A 24,209-nucleotide genomic window follows, 5' to 3' on the forward strand; every position below is an offset into this window, starting at 1 on the left:
TTTCTATTTGTTTTAGTAGGTGGCAAGTGGGAGAAACCATCAGAAATTTTAGAAATCAAGGGACAGAACTGGGAAGAACAAGTGAATAGTCTGCCGGAAGTTTTCAGGAAAGCTGGTTTTGTGATCGAAGCGTTCACCAGATTACCATACCTGTGTGAAGGCGACATGTATAATGACTACTACGTTCTGGATGACGCTGTCTTTGTTCTCAAACCAGTATAGACACGTGGAGGCCCGAGTCTTCAGAGCCCACCCCAAGAATGTACACTCCAGAAGAGGGTCTGCGTTTGCGGTTATGTGAAGGGAGGACCTTTGGGGACTGCCATTCTAAATATCATGTAGGAATTTAAAAAGCCAAAATACTAATTATTTCTTTGTAGTGTGTAAAAGGAATGTTTTTAAAAAAACAAAACCCAACTCTTTGAGGATTTTTATCAACTCTTTACTCAGTATACAGGTCACACTCCCAAGTATGGAAGATATTTTTTATACTTAATTACAGTAGGGACTCATTCCCAGTCAAAGCAATAGTCACGACGTCACATGGAACCAATAAATATGGATTGTTTTTAATAAAGTGAAGACTGGCAATAAAGCTGTCTGTTCAGTTGCAAATACTTGGTTATAAAAGGTATAGCCACTGATATTATTTCATGTTTAGAAATTCTTTCTGTTATTATTCAAAAAATGTTTTTAATCATGCTAATAAACTTTTTTGGAGATGACTCTGGCATCATGTTTGAGTTAATATAAGGCTCCCTTAGGATCTTTTATTGTTTTGGCTTTAGGGGTGCCCAAATAGCATTATGTAAAAAGTGCAGTTAGGACTGTGTGATAAAGGCTTCCCACCGGGTGGGAGCCGGAGGAATATTGCAAACTGTGGTGAGCACTGAGCTAGGCAGTCTAGACGAACCCTTAGGAAGAACAACTTCATTCAGATCTAGTATTCAGGGACCACTCCCCATTCCCCATTTCACGTTGGCTTTGGGAAATTCAAAACACTGGTTTCCGACTTTGTGATAGTTTCCACCCTATACTCAGAATTCTGCTTTTCTGGACAATCTCAGGTTCTCAGAATTGAAACATTCAGCTATGGCTGCTGACAACATGCAGCCTAAAAATGTTTTAATTCCACTTCGTAACTCTACACGTGTATACCTCTTTCCCAGAACCTGGTTCTTCCTAAAACCCTTTACTGAGTTTATTTGCTAAGAATAGGGATTGATGAAGACCATGTCAGACTCCTACATTCTATGATCCGTGAGTGCCTCCAACCATATACCCACAAATGTTGCAATAGAGGAACTCATTAGCAAGATCAATAACCATTGCGCATATTCCAAAGAGAGCAGAGCACTTAACCCAGAATCTAAAATCTCAGTAATAACAGAGACGACGGATTTGAGATTGTGGTTATTAACAATATGTTATTCTCATGACTTTCTTTTTTTCAGCCAGGTGTTTCATTAAATATTCTCATTTATATGCTCATAGAAGTCATCAAGTCAACACATTTACTGCAACACCTGGGTATAAAGGAGAATGAAAGCCTCAAGAAGAATCACTTTCTTATTCATTAAGAACAGCATTCCCACATCCTCACACCAGTATCTTCCACTGTGACTGTGTTATCATAAGAAGAGTTGGGTTATGTGATTTATGCAGAATTGTTACTGGTGCATTCTAGTGCTTTTTTTCCCCCAGGAATTCAAGTAAGTGAAGTGCAAATACTTAGCACCCTAGATTATGAAAATAGAGGAAATGAGTAAACATAATGTAGTTCTTACACAGTTGAGTTTTGTTTCTTTATAAACTGTCATAATCTTGCTGTTTAGACTGTCGAACAAAAGTGCAAGAGTGATGGATGTTCAAAGAGGCAGGTTGCCGCAAAGTGTTTCATAATTTCGAAATCAAGAATTAATTTGATGGTCTATTAAAAAAAACGACCACCACCAAAATCTCTCTTCTTTATGCCCCCCAAAAGCAGAGAAAGCACATCCATTTATGCATTTCAGAGATACAGATAGTTTCTCAAAATCAGGTTCTCAGAAAACCAATATATTAACAGTTCTGTTGTAGGATGAAAATTTAAACCCGCAAATCCTAGCACATTTGATACCTGGTCTTGGAAGTCTTGGTGGTGTGTCACCTTTCCACTAGGTGGCAGTGTTGCTTACTGAGTGTCAATGGCTTTTTCCCCCCCTCTAAATGGAATCCTGTTTTTTCCCCAAAGTACAATAAAGCTGCCTTCTTGTCTGCACCATTCCTCGTGTAAGTGCTTCATATCAAATTTAAGGTTGTGCTAGAGAAATTAAGAAGAGCTCTATTTGTGGTCAAAGCAAGTTATTAACCTATTGACTCTGAAGGTCATGGGGAAAGGCAAGGCAAACTGCACCTGCGATTCACCGTTCCTTGCACCTGTAGTGTGAGTCCCTTGAGTCTTGAGGCCACTGGTTACAGAGAAGGGAAGGAAAGAAGGTACAATACCCTCAGTCATTTCTGTCTTGTGCAGAGCGGTTAAAAGCAATAGTGTATTTTGCCCTTCTGTGTGTCTTAAACCAGTTTTTATGCAGTTGACCTTTAACAGAAAGAAGCTGGGCTGGGCAATAAACTGAAACTTACTTGTTTCAAGTCATCTTTCTGATTAAAGCTTTGTTTTCACTTAGATCTGAGTACAGTGTTTAAATAGGCTCGTTACTGAAGATGTTTTCATCAATTGCTTCCCACTACTTGGTTACTGATTGAAGTGTTTCGTGATCCTTTTTTCTAACAACTACAGCACATACTCAACTTCACATATGAACTTCCAGTGGCTGAAGTGATCCCTCACATTGGTGCAGATGGCTGTGTACCCCCAAATTTGCTTCTAGCCGGTGCAGGGAAGACCCTGTGCGGAGTCGGGTCTGTCTGGTCCGACTTGCACCGCCCAGGCGCCCACTGAGCACATACTCGGCTTAGAATTGACCTGAACTTCCTCGTGAACTTCCAGCCACTTTAAAAGATCCAACGGCAGGAGTTGGCAGAAGGAAGTTCACATTTGTACTCACACTGAGAAACATTTGTTTGTAATCTAAGTGAAAATACGCACCCAGAATCATTAAGGAAATATTGCTGCGATATAAAATTCAGCAGCCTGCCTTTTTGCAGTTAGTGGGTGATGAGGCAATAATGAGGCAACGGTGAAAGGCACAATAAAAATTAAAATTTCATATCTACTGTAGCTATGTATAGGCATTCGCGTTTTGCTGCTTCCTTTATCAATTCTAATATATTTGTGTTGTCTTTGTCATCTATGTAGGAATTAATTCAAACTTTGAAGTTGTCACTTTCTAAAATTTATTTTTAAATGAATTTTTATTTATTATTTTCGTATAATGTTAGATTTAGAGAAATCTTGCAGCGTTAGTACAGAGTTCCTGTACACCTTTTACCTCCTTTCCAAATGTTGACACTTTATGTAGCCTTGGTGTGTTCATCAACACTAAGAAATTAGCATTGATATATTAAGTAAACGACAATACTGGGATTTTGTCCGTTTTTCCATTAATGAGCTTTTTCTGTTTTAGGAGCCAATTCAGAATATCATATCCCATTTAGTTGCTTATTTTAAAAATTATTAGGGGCAACTGGGTGGCTCAATTGGTTGGGCATCTGCCTTAGGCTCAGGTCATGATCCCACAGTTTGGGGATGGAGTCCCATATCAGGCTCTCTGCTCAGCGGGGAGTCTGTTTCTCCCCTGCCTTTCACCCCCCTTGTGCTCCTGCTCGCTCACTCTCTCTTGCTCTCAAATAAATAAATAAAAATTATTAGTGTTCACTGACATGACACCATTATATATCTTCCATTTTTTTTAAGTTGTAGTAAAACACATAACAAAATTTACCACCTTAACCATCTTTTCATACAGTTCAGTGGTATTTAGTACATTCACACCGTGCAACCATCACCACCCATCTTTAGAACTCTTCATCTTGTAAAACTGAAACTTTGTGCCCATTAAGTACTTCCCATTCCCCCTTCCTCTAGCCCCTGAAAGCCACCATTCTGCTTTCTATGAATTTGCCTACTTTAGGTTCCTCATATATGGGGAATCATACAGTATCTGTCCTTTTATGACGGAGTTATTTCACTCAGCGTAATATTCTAAGGTTCATCCACGTGGTAACCTGTGTCAAAATTTCTTCCATTTTTAAGGCAAAAAAGACTCCCTGTGTATATACGTCTACACCACAGGTTGCTAATCTGTTCATCTATTAATGGACACCTGTGTTACATCTACCTTTTTGTCATTGTGAATAAGGCTGCTGTGAACATGGCTGTACAAATACATAAGGCACTGCTTTCGCTTTTTATAATTTTTCTAAATTGCAGTACAGTTAGCGTACAGTGTTGTATTGGTTTCAGATGTACGATATAGTGATTCAGCGGTTCCATCTACGACTCAGTGCTTGTCAAGAGAAGCGTTTTCACTTCTTTATTTTTTAATTTATTTGACACACAGAGAGAGATCACAAGTAGGCAGAAAGGTAGGCAGAGGGGGAGGGGGAAGCAGGCTCCCTCTTGAGCAGAGAGCCTGATGCGGGGCTCCATCCCAGGACCCTGGGATCATGACCTGAGCTGAAGGCAGAGGCTTTAACCCACTGAGCCACCCAGGCGCCCCAGCGCCCTGCATTTTTACTTCTTTAGAGTATATGCTCAGAAGTGGGGTTGCTGGATCATACGGGAATTCTGTGTTTCATTTTTTTAGGAATCGCCATACTGTTTTCCACTGTACCATTTACACTCCTAACACGGCACAAGGGTTGCAACTTCTCCACATTCTTGCAAATGCTTGTTCTTTTCTGTGTTTCCTCATAGTAGCCATCCTAATGGATGTGAGGTGTTATCTCATTGTGGGTTTGATTTGGATTCCCTAACGATTTGTTGTTATAGCACAACTTGTATGGCATTGGGTTTCACTAGTAAACTAGTAATTTGTGCTTTGCAGCTTGCTATTTATATTGCTATTACTGAACTGGAATCCGTGCTCACGGATACCAAAGTATTTCTTTTTAGCTATGACATTTTATACTATTGGAGAATTAGGAGAGTCTTGTTACATAACTAGAACTTAAGATTTCCCTCTGGATTTTAGAGTCAGTATGCTGTAGTCCCATGAACTAAAATACACTTTTTGTTACAGACTGTTTAAAAATCATTTTGAATATTTGTAAAAAATGAAAAGGTTCCCCCCCCCCCCCAAATAAATGACAATGGAAAACTAGAATGCCTTATACACCTGCACTTCTTAAGTTCTGGAAAATAAGTAAGAACAGGTACAAGGCCCAAATGTTGTTCTCTTATATCCTGTTTAGGAGTCAACACAGAATATCGTATTTCGTTTTGTTTTCAGAATATGGGCTTTAAATGCCCTTGAACCCTCAACATTTTTCAAATGGTAGAGTTGAGTTGGTTGAGAATACACTGTCAGTCCTTTTTATACTCAACAGAAAAAAAAACAGGTTTTCCTACACTTGATTTTGCCACTTTTTTTTAATTTGAAAAAATAAATTTTTATTTTTTTTTTAAATGTAAGTTCTAGACCCCACATCGGTCTTAACTCAAAACTCCAACGTCAAGAGTCACATGCTTTACCAACGAAGCCAGCCACGCACCCCTGCCACTTGTTTTCATTTGTAAAGTGGCTGTGACTGATCGTAAAGCCTGCTGGCTTTTGAAAGTGACATTTTTTTTTTAAAGATTTTATTTATTTATTTGACAGAGAGAGAGGTCACAAGTAGGCAGAGAGGCAGGCAGAGAGAGAGGAGGAAGCAGGCTCCCCGCGGAGCAGAGAGCCTGATGCGGGGCTCGATCCCAGGACCCTGAGATCATGACCTGAGCCGAAGGCAGCGGCTTAATCCACTGAGCCACCCAGGCGCCCCTGTAAGTGACATGTTTCTTAAGTAACATGCTTAAGTAACATGTTTGTTACAGACAAAGTAGAAACCACAGACAGGTGAAAAGAAGAAAGTGTAAATAAACTTCACCTAGCTTCAACCCTGAGAGAACCAGTATGAACATTTTACTATACCCCCTTTCAGACTTCATCTACACACGTATGTACACACACATATTTATAAACTTTTGACATTAAAAAAATGTAAAAATGTAAAGATGCTTTTATCCTTCCTGAATGAATCCTGTGAAACTCCTGGACACCTGTTTTCTAAATCAAACGTTGACAAAGGATGGAAGACATTTCCTATCGTTTAAGGCTTGTGAGTGAGCTGCTTCTTTAAAGGATTAAACCAAGAGCTGGGGATAAAAGAATTTTTTCTGAGAACACTGAACACTGGTATTATATAAATATTGGCCAGATGAGCAACAGAACAGTACAGGTGGCCATTTCTGAAGAGAATTTCTAATTCTGCCACCGACAAAATAATGCCAGCATCAGGCATTTTAGCTATTTTTTAAAAGTTCGGATATTGAGAAGTGTTTCATTAAATATAAAGGACTGCAAGGAAATCTCTAGATTTTATTTTCTATTTTCTATTTTCACTAGAAAAGAGGTAAAAGTAATGCATTATCCCACCATGCAAACCTTAGTACTGCAACCGACTCCCTTCCAGTTTTAATAAAAGTGTATTACTTAATATTTGGCTTTTTTGGGTTCTAAAATCATTTCCATGTGTTACTATTGCATGGTCTTTGTGAATGCCCATTTTAATGACTATGTATTTCATAGAGTTGCTGTATCACAGTTGATGTAACCATTTCCTTATTGGTGTACACTTACTTTGGGTCTTTTTCTACCACCATTTGCTATGTGTGTATATATGTAATGCTGAGGCAGTAAATATTTTGGGGCATGAGCCTTTTTTACTTGGGAGGAATTTTTCTTTTCTCTTTCAGATGAATCAGGTCACATTTAAGGACCAACCGGTCTGAACATATTTACAGCTCTTATTATTCATAAAAACTTTTCATTATGGAAAAATCCCAAGCACATAAAAAGGAAGAAAGGTAGTAATTACCCCCTTTTCACTGGTTTCAACAATTATCAACGCATGGCCCGGTTCTGTTTCGCCCAGGCTCCTGCTACTCTGTGGTCCCCTTTACTTCCAAGCAAAACCCAGACATCACGGTTCCGTTTTGCAGACACACACATCTACAAAAGATAAGGACTTTTTTTTTTTAATTTTTAAATAAACATATAATGTGTTTTTATCCCCAGGGGTACAGGTCTGTGACTCACCAGGTTTACACATTTCACAGCACTCATCATAGCACATACCCTCCCCAATGTCCATATCCCCACCACCCTATCCTGTCCCCACTCCCCCCAGCAACCCTCAGTCTGTTTTTTGAGTCTTTTATGGTTTGTCTCCCTCCCGATCCCATCTTCTTTCATGTTGCAAGATAAGGACTTTTAAGAGAACCACAGTACAACGCTCACACCTAAAAAAACTTAACCTTTTGCCTGTCCAGTGACCACACTGCTCCGACTGTCTTATAATTTTTTTGACAGTCTGTTCGCATCCGGATCAGAATAAAGTCCCTACGTTGCACCAGGGGGGCTCTGTCCTCTGCTCTTCAACCTCCCCGGCCGTCTGCAATCTCAGAGAGGGGCCAGGTGGCGTGCATTCTGTCCGTCTGTCTCTGGCACGCTAGGGTCTGCAGAGCAAGCCCCCAGGCGGGGACTGTGACCCCGAGTTCTCTCTGCGGGGTTTCCACTGGAACCCAGCGGGGAGGAGGTCACGCCACGCAGGCTGGCGCCGCCCCCACCGCTCCCGCCGTCCCGGGTGCGCCCTACGGCCCCGCCCCGCGCCCCCCGCGCTCGGGACTCAGAGCGGCGGAGCCGGCACCGCAGGTGAGGCGCGCTCGCGGCGGGCCCCGGGGCGGAGGACCCCGCGGGGCGAGCTTAGGGACGGTGCGCGGGCGGGGGGCGCGCCGCGGGTCTCCCAAGAAAAGGGGCACGGGAGGTGCGTGGGATGGCGGTGGGGGGTGGCAGTGGGGACAGAAAGGAGGGTGGGCCAGGGACAGCCGCAGCTTTCAGGGCGCTTGGGGTTAGGGGCGTCCATGTGAGGGAGTGTGTGCAGAAACTTCCAGAAAAGGGCTTCGGACCCACTTAACAGTCGTAAAAAAACCAGCAGTGATGGCAACGTTTGTAGTAGCCGCAAAAGCGATGGCACCGGTAATAATAATAGCTATGGTTCGTGGAGGGACTCTGTGCGGGTGGCCGTGCTGGGCTGCGTTCTTACCTATTTTCTATACAAGGCAAGTTCTTTGCGTAGTTTCCGTATATTACCTCATAGCTGCTGTGAGCAAGAAACGGGCAAGTGCAAGGTAAAGTAAATTCAGCACCGACTGCACACGGGATACATTTAAACATTAAAAATGTTAACACAGTCTTGGTGAGGGAGGTCGTGTTGCCCTCCCCGTTGTGCGGAGGAGGAAATGCAAGCCAGGGAGGTTAAGGAACTTTGCTCAAGAGTATACATTGTGTCCTTCCGGAGTAAAGCGCAGTTGCTATCCCTGAGATGGCTCCGGCCACCTGGAGTTTTAGGTTCCAGGTGCTCAGTAGGGAGAGTGGGGAGCAAAGCTGGTCAACCCTTTGGATCCTTGCCTCTGGGTTTGGGAACTGGCCCTTCCACTCAGTAGCTGTGTGGCCTTGGGCCGGTCATTTGACTTCTTGGAACCTATTCCCTCCTCTCTGAAGTAGCAATAATGGTAATATTTGCCTCAAAGGTTTGGGACGCCTGGGTGGCTCAGTCGGTTAAGCACCTGCTTTCAGTTCCTTCAAGGGGCCTGAGATCCAATCCTGCATCCAGCCCCTTGCTGGGCAGGGAGCCTGAGCCTCCCTCTGCCTGCTTCCCCCTCTGCCAGCAACAACCCCTGTTGTGCTCACTCGCTCGCAACAACCCCTGTTGTGCTCACTCGCTCGCAACAACCCCTGTTGTGCTCACTCGCTCGCTCTTTCTGACAAATGAATAAATAAAACCTTAAAAAAAAAAAAGGTTCTGCAAGGATTCAGGGAGACAGTGTATCTAGAGAGGGATGTGCTTCATTCTCTCATTCGGTGGTTGCTGGCATTGGGACTACTGTGGAGTCAGGCAGCCCTGCAGTGGGACCCCCTTTCTGTCATTTGCTTGCTGTGTGACCTCATGTGCCCACAGAACTCATCTGTGAAACCCAATCAAGTAAAGCGTGGGGCTGATGGAGAGAGTAAGTGAAGGGAGGGCCTGCCATGATGCTGGCACATGGAAGATGCTCCATGAGACCTTTCTTCTTCTTTTACCACAGAATCCCATGCCTTCCATTCTGCTCCCCTGAGACCAGAAGAAAGGAAGGGGTTATCACTGTCCAGAATCTTCCAGTTAAGGGGGAAGCTGGGGCAGGAACTCAGATCTCCTTTTCTCTAGTCCAGAAAGTAACCACTCCTTTGACTTCTGTACTCACTGTGAGCCTGGCCATTCCAACACCAAATCCACTTCAATCAGCCTGGTTCTCTACAAGCCAGACCAGGTAGCCCACTTTGCATGGATAGCAGTGAAAATTGTAATTTTTTTGGGGGGGGGTTGGGTGGAAAATCTCCAAGTTGGTATCTGGATGGCCAATAAATATGGATCCATGACACAGACCTTAAATGGGGCTGCTTTACAGACAGTAAAACTCCATGTAATTGTGAATTGTTGGTTTGTGTCTGGGATGGGGTGTGCCAGTGTTGGGAGAACCTCACCACCATCCATCCCGCCCCCCGCCGCCCCGCCCAAGCATTTCAGCAAGTTTCAGAGAGGATGAAATGTCTCTCATCTGTAGGGTGACCAACTTATCCTGGTTTGCCTGTGACTTTTCCTGTTTTAAAAGTGAACTGTGGGGGCGCCTGGGTGGCTCAGTGGGTTAAGCCGCTGCCTTCGGCTCAGGTCATGATCTCGGGGTCCTGGGATCGAGTCCCGCATCGGGCTCTCTGCTCAGCAGGGAGCCTGCTTCCCTCTCTCTCTCTCTCTGCCTGCCTCTCTATCTACTTGTGATCTCTCTCTGTCAAATAAATTAAAAAAAAAAAAAATAAAAGTGAACTGTGTGTCCCAGGAAAACCCCTCAGTCCCAGGAAATCAGGATGGTGGGTCTCTCTGCTTACCCAAATGCTCGCTACCCCCGTGCTCAGGAAACCGCGTTCATTTCTGGTTTGTGATTATTGTTGCTGTTTGCGTTTTAGGTTGCACCAAAGCAGCCCTCTAGCCTGCCTGATTTGCACAGGTCTGCAGTGGGGAGCCTTTGGGGGGGAAGGGAAGGGGTCCATGGAGAAACCCAAATCATTATTGCCCTGCACAGTCCATTCAATCCTTTTGGCCTATCTCCTGAAAGAGAGTGACCCAAAGGGCTTTTAATTAAAACCAAATCCCATGCTGGTGATGCTCTGGGGTTTCCTTGGAACGAAGACATTATGTGCAGCAGAAAGCGGGGCATCTATTTCAGTAATCATATACCTCTCCGTGGAGTTAATAGGGAGATGCTGGCAATAAAGCACAAGAAGCCTCATTGTCTGGGAAACTGGAGAATTGTGAATGAGGCCAATGCCCCAGGGCAGCTGAGTAAAGGAAAGGGAGAAAAAAAGGGCCAAAGTTTCCCCTAAAGTCCAAAAGACCCCAAAGCAGTAAGAGTTATTATGAGCGTTGAATATACCAGCTCAGGGGTAGGATTGGTGGGGCAGAACACAGCTTCAAAGGCTTTGGGATCCCCTTCCCTTAAAACCTGTTGGAATGTGTGCCTTTTGCTGTTTGCAGGTTTCAAAAGTTTCAGTTTGTTTTTGCCCTGGGCAGTAAAATGAGCATAATTGTTTGCAAAGCTGGTTGTGGAAGTCCCCTTGGAGGTTAAAGAATCCATTTCCTTAACAAGCTGATAATACTCGGGAGCTCTGTAAGAAAGAATGCCTAAGAAAGAATGCCGGGGCGCCTATAAAATATTCTCAGGAAACCACAGGTGGGCTTGATGGGGGTTCCCTTCAAGCTCCTGTTAATACTCCAAGAGGGTGGCATCCGGTCACTGGGGTGTGGGCTACCTGTCAGGTGAAAGCTCCCAGTTTTCATCTGATTTGACCCCATAAACAGATTTTGAGGGGGTCCCTCCTCCTTCCACTTGACCTGAAGAACCCACCCCACCTGCTTTCCCCCTAGTTCCTCCCCTCCTGGCAGCTCCCATCCCCTTTCCCCCTCATCTTATCCACCCCTTCTCACTAAAAACACGCAATCTCTTGTTGCTTTTTCTTTTAAAAATAATTTATGTGGAGAGTTTCAAACACATATAAAAGCAGACATAAGACTATAATGAACCTCATGTACTCTTCCCTCAATTTCCGCTGGCCAACCCATCACCACCACCCCCCCATTATTTTTGAAGCCATCTCTCAAACACCACATTTCTTGTGTATATATGGAAGGGTGCAGCTTGGCGAACGGAGAGTATTTTCAGCGACCGCACTGGTCTCTGTCGCACTGACTCAGCCGGGTGCTGTGGCGTGGAAGCGGCCACAGACGACAGTAGTACGAACTGGCCTGGCCGGATTCTCTTAAAACTTTGCTTTTGGACACTGATATTTAAATTTCAGATGTGGAATTTCCAAGCGTCAAGAGATAGTGTTGTTGTTTTTTTTAAACTATTTAGAAAAACAAAAATAAAAACAAACAGCTTTGAGCCCCATAAAACCAGGTAGCTTGTTTGAATTTGGGTTGTGGTTCGGTGACCCCTTGTTGGCGGGGTGGGGGGTGGGGGGGGGCATTTGAGAGATCACGTGACTGTTGGGTAATCAGAGTCTCCTCAGCCCTCCCTTGTTCCCAGAATGTGCCTCGTGCCCACCATTCCCGCGCGAAGAGCCGTTCCAAGGAAGCAAACTCCAGGCAGCGAGCAGGTAGTGCGTCTCCAGATGTCCACACAATGGGTTTCCACACAGTAGGTCTCCAGGTGACCCACAACTTCTGTGTGAGGTGGCTGTGTTGCCAGTTAACTGGGGAGACCCTGCACCCTGGGGATCGACCCACCCAGACCTGAAAGAGTCACTGAAGTTTCTTGGTCTTGTCACAAGAATAAACTAGAGGACAGACACACAGCACCGTGGATGACTAACATGCCGGAAAAGTTTATTGAAGTGCAAAACACACTCTGGAGATATGAAAGCCATGAGCGAGAGAGAGAGAGAGAGAGAGAGAGAGCGAGCGAGCGAGCGCACTCGAGAGAGCTACGAGATGTGGGTTGGGTTTCTATCTTTATTGACAGCTGTTAACTTGGGGGTGAAATATTCATTACTTGGGATAGCAAGCAGGGTTTTGTGATTTTTTTTTCCTAATTTGGCCAGGGGGTTCCTGTCATGGCAGCCGCCATCTTGGCCGTGTCTGGTTTGATCTGGCTTTCGGTGGCTGCTGCCAGGACCGGCCTCTGACCTTCCTGATACCTGGCCGTGACTTCCTGGTTGCTGGCCTCCAGCATCCTGTCAGAACCCAGCCAATGGTCTAACAGCTACAGATCTGAGGTTCCCACAACCTCTTCCTCAGGTTTGGTCCGTTTGCTTGAGCAGCTCACAGAACTCAGGGAAACACTGTTGCCAGTTTATGAGAAGATATGATGGAGGATATGGATGAATAAAACAGCTGGAGGAAGAGATGAGAGAGAGGATGTGGTCTGGGAGGGTGTCCCCCCCCCCCCCCCCCCCCCCCGTGCAAGAGCTTCTGTCCCTGTGGTGTTGGGGTGGGTCACCTTCCTGATGTGATGTGTTCGCCCACCTGAAAGCTCCCAAGCCCTGTACTATTGGGATTTTATGGAGGCTTCCTCACATGGGCATGATCAATTATTAACTCCATTTTCAGCCCCTCTCTCTTCTCTGGAGGATGGGGGTGGGGCTAGAGAATCATGGCTTGGTTTTTCTGGTGACCAGGAACCAACCAGGAGCCCACCCAGAGTCACCTCAGTGGAACAAAAGGTGCCCCTAGTACTTTTACCATGTAGGAAGTTACCACAGTTTTGGGAGCTCTATGCCAGGAACCCAGAGCAGAGACCAATATATATTTTTATGCCAACGGTTTCCCTTCTCTTAGAATCTCAGTCTTGTGCTACCTCTTGTCCAATGTCCGAAAGCCTTTGCTTCATTATTTTGGTGGGTTTTCTAATTATTTAAGGCAGGAGGGTTTATCTCCTTCCATCAGAGCTGGAAGCAGAAGTCCAACTTATTATTCATGGGTGAGTGATGTTCCATTGTATCATTTTTTTTTTTGAACCTTTCACCTGTGCCCAGACATTTGCCTTGTTTCCAATTTTTAGCTATTATGAATGAAACTGTTCAAATGTTTATGTGGATGTAAGTTTTAATTTCTCTTGGATAAATACCCAGGGGTGGAATTCGTGGATCATAGAGTGTTGCATATTGAACTGTATAAGACACCACCGGACGGTTTTCCAGAGAGATTCTTGCTGCTCCCCATCATTATCAACACTTGGTATTATCAGTCTTAACTTTTAGCCCATCTAGTATATGTAGTGGTAACTTTTTTTTTTTTTTTAAAGATTTTATTTATTTGACAGAGTGAGAGAGCGAGCATGAGCAGGCAGAGGGGCAGACGGAGAAGAAGCAGGCTCCCAGCTCAGTAGGGAGCCTGACGTGGGGCTCGATCCCAGGACCCTGGGATCATGACCTGAGCTGAAGGCAGATGCTTAACTGACTGAGCCACCTAGGAACTCCTCTTTTTTTCTTTTTAAGATTTTATCTTTAAGCCATATCTACACCCAAATGTGGGGCTCAAACCTATGACCTCGAGATCAGGAGTCACATGCTCTACCGAATGAGCCAGCCAGGCGCCCCTGTGTAGTGGTATCTAATTGTGCATTTAATATGCATTTCCCTGATAACTAATGATGCTGACAATCTTTTATGAGTTTACTGGCCATTTCTTTTGTTTAAAATGAAACTTAAGTTTGTATCTTTTTTTTTTTTTTGCCTCTGGCTTAACTTGCACTCACTGAGTTGTAAGAGTTCTTTTTATAGTCTAGATATAAACCCCTTGTCAGAATAGAGCCCGTGCTTCTAATCATTCCTCTCTGCTGGATTGAGGGGAGTGGGAGGGGATGGAAGAACATAAACAGGCCATTGTTGTCATCAAGGAGAGAGATGATTGTGTCTTTGACTAACATAAGGGTTTAGATGGAGCATAGTACATGGAATTTAAAATGTATTTTTAAAAAAGAGCTCAAGGGGTTCTGGGCCTATTGGTATTTCCCTTTTGTCTTCTGAATGTTCTCTCTCTTTCTTTAAAAATATTTATTTATTTTAGAGAAGAGAGAAGACAGGAGGAAGGACAGAGAGGGAGGGAGAGAAATCTCCCAGCAGACCCCCCGTTGAGGATGGAGCCCGATGTGGGGCTCCATTCCAGCACCCTGAGATCATGACCTGAGCTGACATCAAGAGTTGGATGCTTCACGGAGCCACCCACGTGCACCAAGCCTTCTGAATGTTCTTAAATATATTTAAAAAATACAAACCTGTATCACTTCTGTGCTTGAATTAACTGCAGGAGGATGTCCCAGGAACCTTGGATGTACTTTCTTTTCCTGTTCCTTTTTCTGAGCCATGGAGTGGCAGGTCATAGAGTTCCAGATTCCAGGCAGGGTAAGTCCTGAGGGAGGAAGAATCTGCCATAGTTTCCACGCATCTTAGGGTATGTAGTGGGATGGATCGGTTTAGGTACAGGGTGCTGGAGAGTGTCTGGGATGTATGTGTATGTGTGAGTCGGTATGTGCATGCACACGTATGTGTAGGATTTTTAGGATTATTCTAAAAGGATTTTTCAAACTAGGGTTTTTGCACACTGGGCACACATGGGCACAGGTATAGTTTAAATTCACTAAAATTTTCCTCTATGAGTGACTTTTTTGGGGGGGAGCTTCTCTTTCCCTAACCCATATGTGTATTTCTGAAGATCACAAAATTAATTCTAGATATACCTTCAATGGCTTCCTTACAGATTTGGATCCGTTGTTGCAAAAAATGGCGGTGAGTATCCCATTTTCTTTTAATCAAAATCTCCTCTACTGGAACAGCCAACTTTTGGATGTTTTACTCGACATTATTTCTTTGTCTTTTAGGAAGAAATAATAGATGGAAGCTATCTGAATGGTAATGTCCCCACTCTGTCCCCCACTTTGCTGCGTCTAAGAATTTCAAACAGAATGTGCCTGTGATCTCTCTGGAATGATTCTTTTAAAGTTGTCTTTTCATTTTATTCCCGTGTAGCGTTACTGGATCTCATACAGTTTCAAAGGTAACCCACCCCAGAGGGGAGGGGAAGGGATGGAATGGATGTTTAATAAAAATTCCTAAGTGGAAATCTCTTCATTGTAAAAAGTAATACATACATATGTACTCATTACAAAATGATATCAACCAGGGAACAGGTGTTTTAAAGTGGATACATTTGTTTCACAAGCTTTTATTCCTCTCTGCTGTGGTACAAGTGCTACCATTTACTGAGTGTTGACTGTGTAGCAGTCCCATTCTTAGTGCTTTGTGCCTAGAAACATATCTGATCCTTACAAGCTCCCCCAGGGAAGGTCCTGTTGTGATCCCATTGGACAGAAGAGTGAAACTGAGGCACAGAGAGGGTGAATCAAGGTCACGCAGCGGGAGGTGTGGTGGAACTGAGGTGTGTATCCAGTAGAGGGGTTCAGGGCCCCATCGTCCTGTCGTGGTATACACTGCCTAGGGGCTGGTGTTAGACACCGGGGATGGGGGCAGGGCACTAGAGAGTGCTGTGGAAAGACAAATATTAACAGATAATTCTAATATGATGAATACTCTGAGGGAGAAAAAAATGGGAGTCTGAGGGCCCATGACAAGGGCACTGAATTATGTCAATGTGAAAGAGTCTCCCCATAAACATTCTTCCTCCTAATATAACTTTAACTCTGGTTGATAGTTTTGGATATATTCTTTCAGGCTAAATTTGATCTGTCTACCCATTTATCTGTCTGTCATCTTTGTGTTCATTCATTCATCCATCTATTTATTTAGTAACAAACATGGGATTATAAAAGGCCTTCCAGTCGTCTAAGGCAGGAGGATTTATCTGTGCCCAGTTACTCCATCAGAGCTGGAAGCTGAAGTCCCACTCATTCCTTTTGTATTGATGTTTTATTGATATATTTTTTATTGATATCCATTCCATTGAATGGATGTACCATGTTTGTTTTGTTTTTGTTTTTGTTTTAAATTTTTTATTTTTTAAATTTCTTTTCAGTGTGCCAGAAATCATTGTTTATGCACCACACCCAGTGCTCCATGCAATGTGTGCCCTCCATAATACCCACCACCAGGCTCACCCATCCTCCCATCCCCCTCCCCTTCATAACCCTCAGATTGTTTTTCAGAGTCTACACTCTCTCATGGTTCGTCTCCCCTTCCAGTTTCCCCCAATTCCCATGGTTGCACCATGTTTGTTTAACCTTTTACTTGTTGTTGGACATTTGGGTCATTTCCAATTTTTGGTTGTTCTGAATGAAATTGTGTGTTTTCTATGTGACTGGGTACCGCTCTAAGCACTTTACGTGTGTGAACAAACAATCTTCACAATTTTAGCTATAGTACATAGAAAGGAAAACTGAGGCACAGGAAAATTCAGTAAATTGCCTAAGGCCACACAATTAAGTGGCAGAGCCAGGATTCAAATCTGCATTTTGAGCTCACACTCTTAACTCTGCTATTCTAGCCTCTTGTGGTGTACACTGTATCTGCTTTTTAAATTTAATATGGTGATGACATCTTTCCAAGTCAGTCTGTTTGGATTGTACTTAATCCAAGTGGATTTTTATGGGAATTAAAATATTGCACACAGCTCATAAACTGATAATTGTCTTTGAGAGAATGGGATCCACGAAGATTCTTAGATTTGGAAACTCCCCCACCACTGTGCCAGGTTAACAAATGTCCTACCTCCTCCAAACACAAAGTTTCTAGGATCCCCAGCCCATTCCCCACCTCCTGTCTGAATTCTGGTCTTCTGGCCACTTGGCAAGTAGGGGAACTACTCATCATAGGGGAACCTGTCATCGTGACCTTCTCCTGTCTTCAACTGAAGCTCGCATGGATGGACAGCAGACCTGTCCCACAGAGTCCTGGCCTATCTGAATTCACGGAATGTTGCCTTCACCATCCCCAGCCTGCAGGTGTGTAACTGAGACTCATCCCTATCATATAATCCCCTCTTAGCGCCTGGGGTTGTAAACTCAGGGGCCAGGTAAGATGGGGAAGTGGACTAGGTATGAGCTAGTTTTCACTTCCACAAAGAAATGTGTTCTGTCCCCTTGTTCTGAAACATGATACAAGCTTTTTTGTGTTTTTCCTCCTTTCTGCCTTTGATGGAGACTTGGTATATTAGGGTGGAGGCTGAGCTGCTGTAACAAAGAGACCCCAAATTCCTCTCATGTTGTCGTTTAGAGTTCAGTGGGAAGTCCAGAAAAGAGAGGGAGCTCTCTCTCTCTTTTTTTAAAATTTCTTTTTAAAGATTTTATTTATTTATATGACAGAGATCACAAGTAGGCAGACAGGCAGGCAGAGAGAGAGGAAGGGAAGCAGGCTCCCCGCTGAGCAGACAGTCCGATGCGGGGCTCGATCCCAGGACCCTGGAATCATGACCTGAGCGGAAGGCAGAGGCCTTAACCCATTGAGCCATCCAGGAGAGAGCTCTCTTTTAAAAGACTGTCCAGGGGCCCAGCTTCCTTCGATCTGGTTGCTTTGTCATCCTCAGGGACTCGTTGCCCACGTGATTGAGAGAGCACATCCATTCTCCAGCCGGAGAGAGGGGGTGGTGGGAAAGAGGAAGTGAAGAGTGAGCACCTTCCCTTTAAGGATGTAACCTGCAAGTTGCGCCCTTCCTCCTGCTCACATTCCACATTCACATGTCACTGCACAGAAGTAGAAAGAAGTCTTTCTGAGAAGCTCCTTACTCTGCTAAAAGGTGTGGGATTCTGTTGCTAAACGGAATCACAGGAGGTTGGCTGTTTGGGTGTAATGATCAGTCTCTTAATTATGGGTCCAAGAAATATTTTTCTTCCCTTTTAATTCTACTGTGAGAAAAACAGTAGCAGAGGCATGGTAATAGATGGCAAGGATATTTATGGAGCAGTAGGGCATGCTGGGGACTGTGGCAGACTGGACAGCATGTGCCTCTTCAGCACGATCATCAGCCCAGGGTGACACGTCGTGTCTTTACCATTATACTGTGAATAGCACAGAAGATTGAGGGAATATTCTTTAGGTATTTAAAAACTATCAGATTCAGGGGCACCTGGGTGGCTCAGTAGGTTAAGCCTCTGCCTTCGGCTCAGGTCATAGTCTCAGGGTCCTGGGATCGAGCCACGCATCGGGCTCTCTCTGCTCAGCAGGGAGCCTGCTTCCGCGCCCCCCCCCCCCCACCGCTGCTCTGCCTACTTGTGATCTCTCTCTCTCTCTCTCTCTCTGTGTCAAATAAATAAATAAATAAAATCTTAAAAAAAAAACTATCTGATTCAGCAAAGTCATTGTCATTGACGAATGAATTTCTGACAGAATAAATGAAGTCCTGATGTCTTTATTGTCTCAGTTTTTTACTTTATAATGCAAATGAAAATATCAACCAGCATTCTCATGAGAGCTACATTCAGAGAGCTGGTTGCTAACCCTTTCCTAGGACACCCACTAGCTGGAGGTGGCTGTTGGCCTCATGGCACTGACTTTTTTTCCTCTGTTCATCAGTCTGTGGCCACCTAAAGGCAAGGAATGCCTGCCCTTTCTCTCTCCAGCAGTAAGTTTTCCCATTGAAATGTATATATTTTAGCCTGAATAGTAGCTATCTTCTCTCTCTTACTGTGGATAAATTTGTTTATTCATTCAGTGTCTACTTATCTAACCTCTAATCTCTGTGAAGCATTGTTCTAGACACTGGAGACTCAGAGGAGAAGAAGGTGGTCTCATTACTAGGGAGAGTCACTAAGCAAATCATTATGCAACTCATTCAAGATAGGGAATGAGGGGTGGTACTTACCAACCACTTACTGTGTGCTGGGCACAACTGAAAACACTTTACCCACACTCATTTCACCCTCACAACAATCCTACATGGTAAGTCTCTACTGTGTCTACTTTTCAGTTGAGAAAACAGAGGCTCCCAGAGTAGTGTTACCCATTTAGCAAATAGAAGTACAGTATTCTTGGGGCGCTGGGCTGACTAGTTTGTGGAATGTGTGACTCTGGATCTTGGGGTTGTGCATTTGAGTTCTACATTGAGTGTAGAGGTTGCTTTAAAAAAAAAAACAAAAACAGGAGTGCCTGGGTGGCTCAGTGGGTTAATCCTCTGCCTTCAGCTCAGGTCATGGTCCCAACGTCCTGGGATCCAGCCCCGCATTGGGCTCTCTGCTTGGCGGGGGTCCTGCTTCCCCTCTCTCTCTGCCTGCCTCTCTGCCTACTTGTGATCTCTCTCTCTTTCTGTCAAATAAATAAAAAATAAAATCTTAAAAATATACAAAAAAATAAGTGTTCCCAGTTAAATTTGATTTGTAGATGAACAATAAATGATTTTTTTAGTGTATGTTCCAGGTAATATTTGGGACATAGTTAAATGCTGAAAAATTATTCACCATTTAACTGCAATTCCAGTTTAACTGGGCATCCCGTGTTTTATCTACCAATCCTAGTTAAGTAACTTGCCCCACGCCACACAGCTAGTCGGTGGCAATGTGGGGACATTCCTGTGGGTTGTCTGGTTCTAGAGCCCACCTTTTGCCCATGCCATCACAGTATGTTGCCTTTCTAGAGCACCTTTATTTAACAGAGATTTAGAAAATAAATCCCCAGACAGTAGAGGTAATCTCTTTTAGGAGAGGCTGCTGTCCTCTCCTCCTCACTTCTGAGGGGATGCCAAGAGGAAGTTTGTTCGTGCTGCCTGAATTTTGCTTTTATGCTGGTAGCTTGGGGCGTGGGAGAGGGTTTGAGCAGTGCCAGCCTGGGGGTGGTAAACTCCCTGGACAGAGGCCAATTGTTCTGGACTTGAAACCCCAATCACCTATAGGAACCAAATGGGCTGGCTGGGTGGGTGGTGAACAGGAGTGTAATTATAGGGAACAGCTGCCCCTCGGCTCACTATCATCACCAGGAAGGGGATATGCCTAGTGTTGCCAAATCTTTGTGTTTTCCAAGAGAACTTGGAAGTCTGGATTTTTGTGGGGAATCCCCTGACTTTGAAATGTTGGCAGCTCATGAAAAATTTTGGAGCCAGCCAAACCAAACACATCCGCTAGCTGCCAGCGGGTGGGCTCTGCAGGGAATTAGGTGGCCCGGCTGGGCTGCTGGCCATGGTGCTGACCACGTGCTCCTGCCCTGTCCTCACGGACTCTTCTCAACACCCCATCACCAGGCAGCGATGGAAAACCACCTGGAGCAGCGCCTGTACCAGCCCCAGAAGCTGCTAGAAGACCTGAGGGAAACAGACGCTCAGCGCTTCTGCACCGCCATGAAATGCCTCTTAGAAGACAAGAAGGACCTCTTGGTGAGGCGTCCTTGGCACTGGTGGAGTAGGGGAAATTCTGGGCCAGTTGGTATTTGTTGAGTTGAATCCAAATGAGCCTGACTCAGCTCTTCTTTATGTTTTCATCCCAGCTTCTCCCTTCACAACCCCCTCAGGGGCTTGCAGACCTTGGTTTTCTCACTTACTTTTACCAAAGTTCAAGTGAAGAGCCTTATGGGATATATTCTTAGGGGAATTAGGAGATGAGGGGGTACCGAGGAGCTTCTAATGGTTTGGCCCAGTAAACATCCATGGATGATTACAGTGCATCAGTGGGCACTGGGTTCGAGGATGAAAGTCTACCCCAGCCCTCAAGGAGTTTACAGTCTGGGGGTAGGGAAAAAAAAACAAAAACAAAAAACAAAACAGAAATAGGCGAATTTGCCCAAAACAAAGTTGATGGTAAAAGAGCATCACAAAGCAAGGTATGTGAAACCCCAAAAATCCTTGAGACCCAGAACAGTGAGGTTTAGAGACACTTTAATGTGGGGAACAGTGTTTCCTAGAAGGAGTTGAACCATGTAAACATTTTAATAGTCACAGACTTACTTTAATGTCTGTTATTCAAATAGAATGGATATATCCAACCTGTGAATTTGGTAGAGATGTGATGTTTCCCTTTGAAATGAACTTAAGTTAAAAAAAAAAAAGAGTCGGTTTAAATAAAAACATATGAGGGGCGTCTGGGTGGCTCAGTGGGTTAAAGCCTCTGCCTTCTGCTCAGGTCGAGATCCCATGTCCTGGGATTGAGCCCCGCATCGGGCTTTCTGCTCGGCCAGGAGTCTGCTTCCCCCTCTCTCTCTGCCTGCCTCTCTGCCTACTTGTAATCTCTATCTGTCAAATAAATAAATAAATTTAAAAAATAAATTAAAACGAGGTAAATAACAGTAAAGATAGTGCAAAGATATGGCAAAAATGAGGGTGCTGGTCTGTGAAAATGATATTGGTTAATGTTTATTGAGGGTTTGCTATGTGTCTGGTGTTATTTTAAGGGAACGGTCAGCAAGCCATTTCTGTAAATGACCTGATACTAAATATTTTAGGCTTTGCAGGCCATGTGTTCTCTGTCACAACTACTCAACTCTGCTCTTCTAGCAGGAAAGCAAACAGAGGTGGCAGGTAAATGAAGGGGAATGGATATGTTCCAATAAAACTTTATTCACAAAAACGGGCGCTGGGTCAGATCTGGCCTGTGAATCATAGTTTGCCAGCACTGTGTTAAGGGTTTAACATGCATGGACTGATTGAATCCTTTCCAGGACTTCCAAGATAAGGACAATAATAATATTACCATTTCAATGTTCAGATAAGGAAATGGGCTTGGAGAGGTTATTCATTTAACCTTGCATCACGCAGCTCGAGAGTGGCAGGTCTGAGTTTGGAACTTGGGGTCCTGACTCTAGCTGTGAGTCCTTCTGGCATCTCGTGAAGCCCATTGGCCTCTTCTCAGAATAACTTGTGAAAAATCTATAAAATAAAACACAGAGGATTATAAAAGAAGCCAATTCTATTGAAAGACATTTGTCAAAATACATAAAACAAACGCATTGGGAGTATAGTAATTGATGTGCTTCACACATCCAATAACAAGATTTAGCTCTGAGTCAAATAGCTTTTGTAATTTTGAGGAGATATGGATTATAAAGGAGATTTCACGATATCTATGACAACTGTAATGTGTTATGAAAGTGTCTGATTTCTGCCAATGACAACTCCAAGGTCCTGCTGGTGCCTTGGTGGCTTATTTTCTACTATTCATTCCTGAAGGAAATGCAGGAAATGCTGGAAGTGAGTTCTGTGGCAGTAACATGAAGGTAGCAGTTTCCTCCAATGTTCACAGATGCCCTAAATTCTATCCACAGACCTCTGCTGCAGAACTCCTAGCTGCATTGTTTGTTTGTTTGTTTTTAAGAATTTATTTATTTATTTGAGAGAGAGAGCATGAGAGGAGAAAGGTCAGCGGGACAAGCAGACTCCCCGCCGAGCAGGGAGCCCGATGCGGGACTCGATCCTGGGACTCTGGGATCATGACCTGAGCCAAAGGCAGTTGCCCAGCCAATTGAGCCACCCAGGCGCCCTCCTAGCTGCATTCTTAACCACGACCCTGTTTAGCTCTGAGCGTAAATGACTGAAGTTAGGAAATGCTCGGTCATGGTTAGACGGGTGGGCTTGGCTGCAGATGCCGCTGTTCCAGATCCTAGCTCTGTGTAAGTCTGGGCAGGTGGCTTACTCTATCTTTTGTTTTCATCACCTGTGATCTTGAGATAATAACAGCATAGTATAGCCTTTGTTGAGTGTGTGGTCCTTTTTAGGTCAGTGATGGTTACTATGTTTGCAGGCTGTGCTGGGTGAAAGACTGAGGTGCCAATCAAATTATGACTAAGCCATGTCAGCATTTCTGGTTGTTCTGTGGTTCGAAAGAGTCATTTGTTCGTTCGTTTGTTTATTCATTCCTTCATTCATTCATCCTAACAGGCTTTCTCAATATTTTCTGGATTCCAGGCATTCCACTAAGGCACATGGCTTGGGCGTCAAGGACTTTTCTGGCTCAACCCCTGCTGCACACCACAGTCACCTGCCTGGGGTCCACCAAAGGGCAGTTAAATCAGACTCTGTGTGGTGGCACTGGGACCGCTACCCAGTGATTCTGGTGGGGAGTCAGGGTTGAGAACCATTGGCAAGGAGAAAAGACAGGCCCATAAGCATCTCTAATGCATCGTGGAGTTTGGCTCAAGGTGCTCTTGGGAGCACTTAGTGGAGGGAGAATTTGATTTGATCAATGTAGGAGGGCCTTTGAGAAGACTTCACCAAGAAGCTAATGACAGTTGAGCTTATCCATGAGGGATGAGCTGGATTTCATTAGAGGAAGGAGGTGGGGAGGGAATTCCAGCTCAAGCATGCACTTGAGGTGTGAGTCATGTGGTAAACTTGAAAACTGAGAAGTTGCCTAGTGTGGGAGAGGCCGGTTCAGGCCTCAACTTGGTTCTGTAATAAATGGAAGATTCTAGAAGGTTTGACAGAGCAGCATGGTGTTAAACAGTGGTCCTGAATGTCCCCACTGCTAAGTGTGGTTCCTCCCAGGGTTTCCAAATCTAGAGGCCTCTCACAAGACAACCCTACCTTCTTTTTTACTTCAGGAGCTGGAAGACATTGTTATTGACTTGGGAGAGATCCGGAAACAAGCCTTGCAGAGCCCTGGTGTGAACCGCAGCCTGTTTCTTATCACACTGGAGAGGTGTTTCCAGGTGCTGAACTCCCTGGAGTGTGTGGAGATCCTGGGCAGGGTGCTGAGGGGCTCCTCAGGCAGCCTTCTGCAGCCAGAAATTGCAGAGAAGCTCCCCCGGGACCTGCGTGAGGATGCTTTCAAGAACCTGTGAGCGTTTCCCCCAGCCCATGAGCCCCATTCCCCATTTCTTAGAGGTAATATACGGCAGAGGGGAGAAAGCAAGGGGAGCAGGTTAGCATGTGAGACCTGAAGCAGAGCTTAACATCTGTGGAGTTTAGAAATGTTTTGATTAAAATGGGGCTGCCCAAATGTCAGTCATTCTGGTACCATCCTCACAATTTTTGCCATATCTATACACCACTGGTGTTATTCTTTACTTGTTTTTCTTTTTTTTCTTTACAGTGATTCATATTTATTTATTTTT

General features: G+C 44.4%; 2 protein-coding genes across 4 annotated transcripts in view; both read left to right on the top strand.

Annotated features, from left to right (window-relative positions):
• The window catches only part of METTL9 (methyltransferase like 9), a 48,652-nt gene extending 47,927 nt beyond the window's left edge, over positions 1 to 725 (top strand). For 2 of the 3 annotated variants that reach the window (XM_045994103.1, XM_045994101.1), the window contains exon 5: positions 17 to 725. In XM_045994103.1, coding sequence (XP_045850059.1) covers positions 17 to 222 — 206 coding nt within the window. In that variant the 3' untranslated portion in view covers positions 223 to 725. The remainder of the gene's footprint in view (positions 1 to 16) is intronic. The other variant, XM_045994102.1, reaches the window with a different exon arrangement.
• A 7,107-nt stretch (positions 726 to 7,832) lies between these two features.
• The window catches only part of OTOA (otoancorin), a 70,769-nt gene continuing 54,392 nt past the window's right edge, over positions 7,833 to 24,209 (top strand). The window contains exons 1-8 of the mRNA XM_045993896.1: positions 7,833 to 7,853; positions 14,539 to 14,633; positions 14,989 to 15,017; positions 15,110 to 15,140; positions 15,258 to 15,285; positions 17,098 to 17,185; positions 20,410 to 20,541; positions 23,697 to 23,932. Coding sequence (XP_045849852.1) covers positions 14,543 to 14,633; positions 14,989 to 15,017; positions 15,110 to 15,140; positions 15,258 to 15,285; positions 17,098 to 17,185; positions 20,410 to 20,541; positions 23,697 to 23,932 — 635 coding nt within the window. The 5' untranslated portion in view covers positions 7,833 to 7,853; positions 14,539 to 14,542. The remainder of the gene's footprint in view (positions 7,854 to 14,538; positions 14,634 to 14,988; positions 15,018 to 15,109; positions 15,141 to 15,257; positions 15,286 to 17,097; positions 17,186 to 20,409; positions 20,542 to 23,696; positions 23,933 to 24,209) is intronic.

Source organism: Meles meles, chromosome 21 (assembly GCF_922984935.1).
Source record: "Meles meles chromosome 21, mMelMel3.1 paternal haplotype, whole genome shotgun sequence".
Taxonomy (NCBI): Eukaryota; Metazoa; Chordata; class Mammalia; order Carnivora; family Mustelidae; genus Meles; species Meles meles.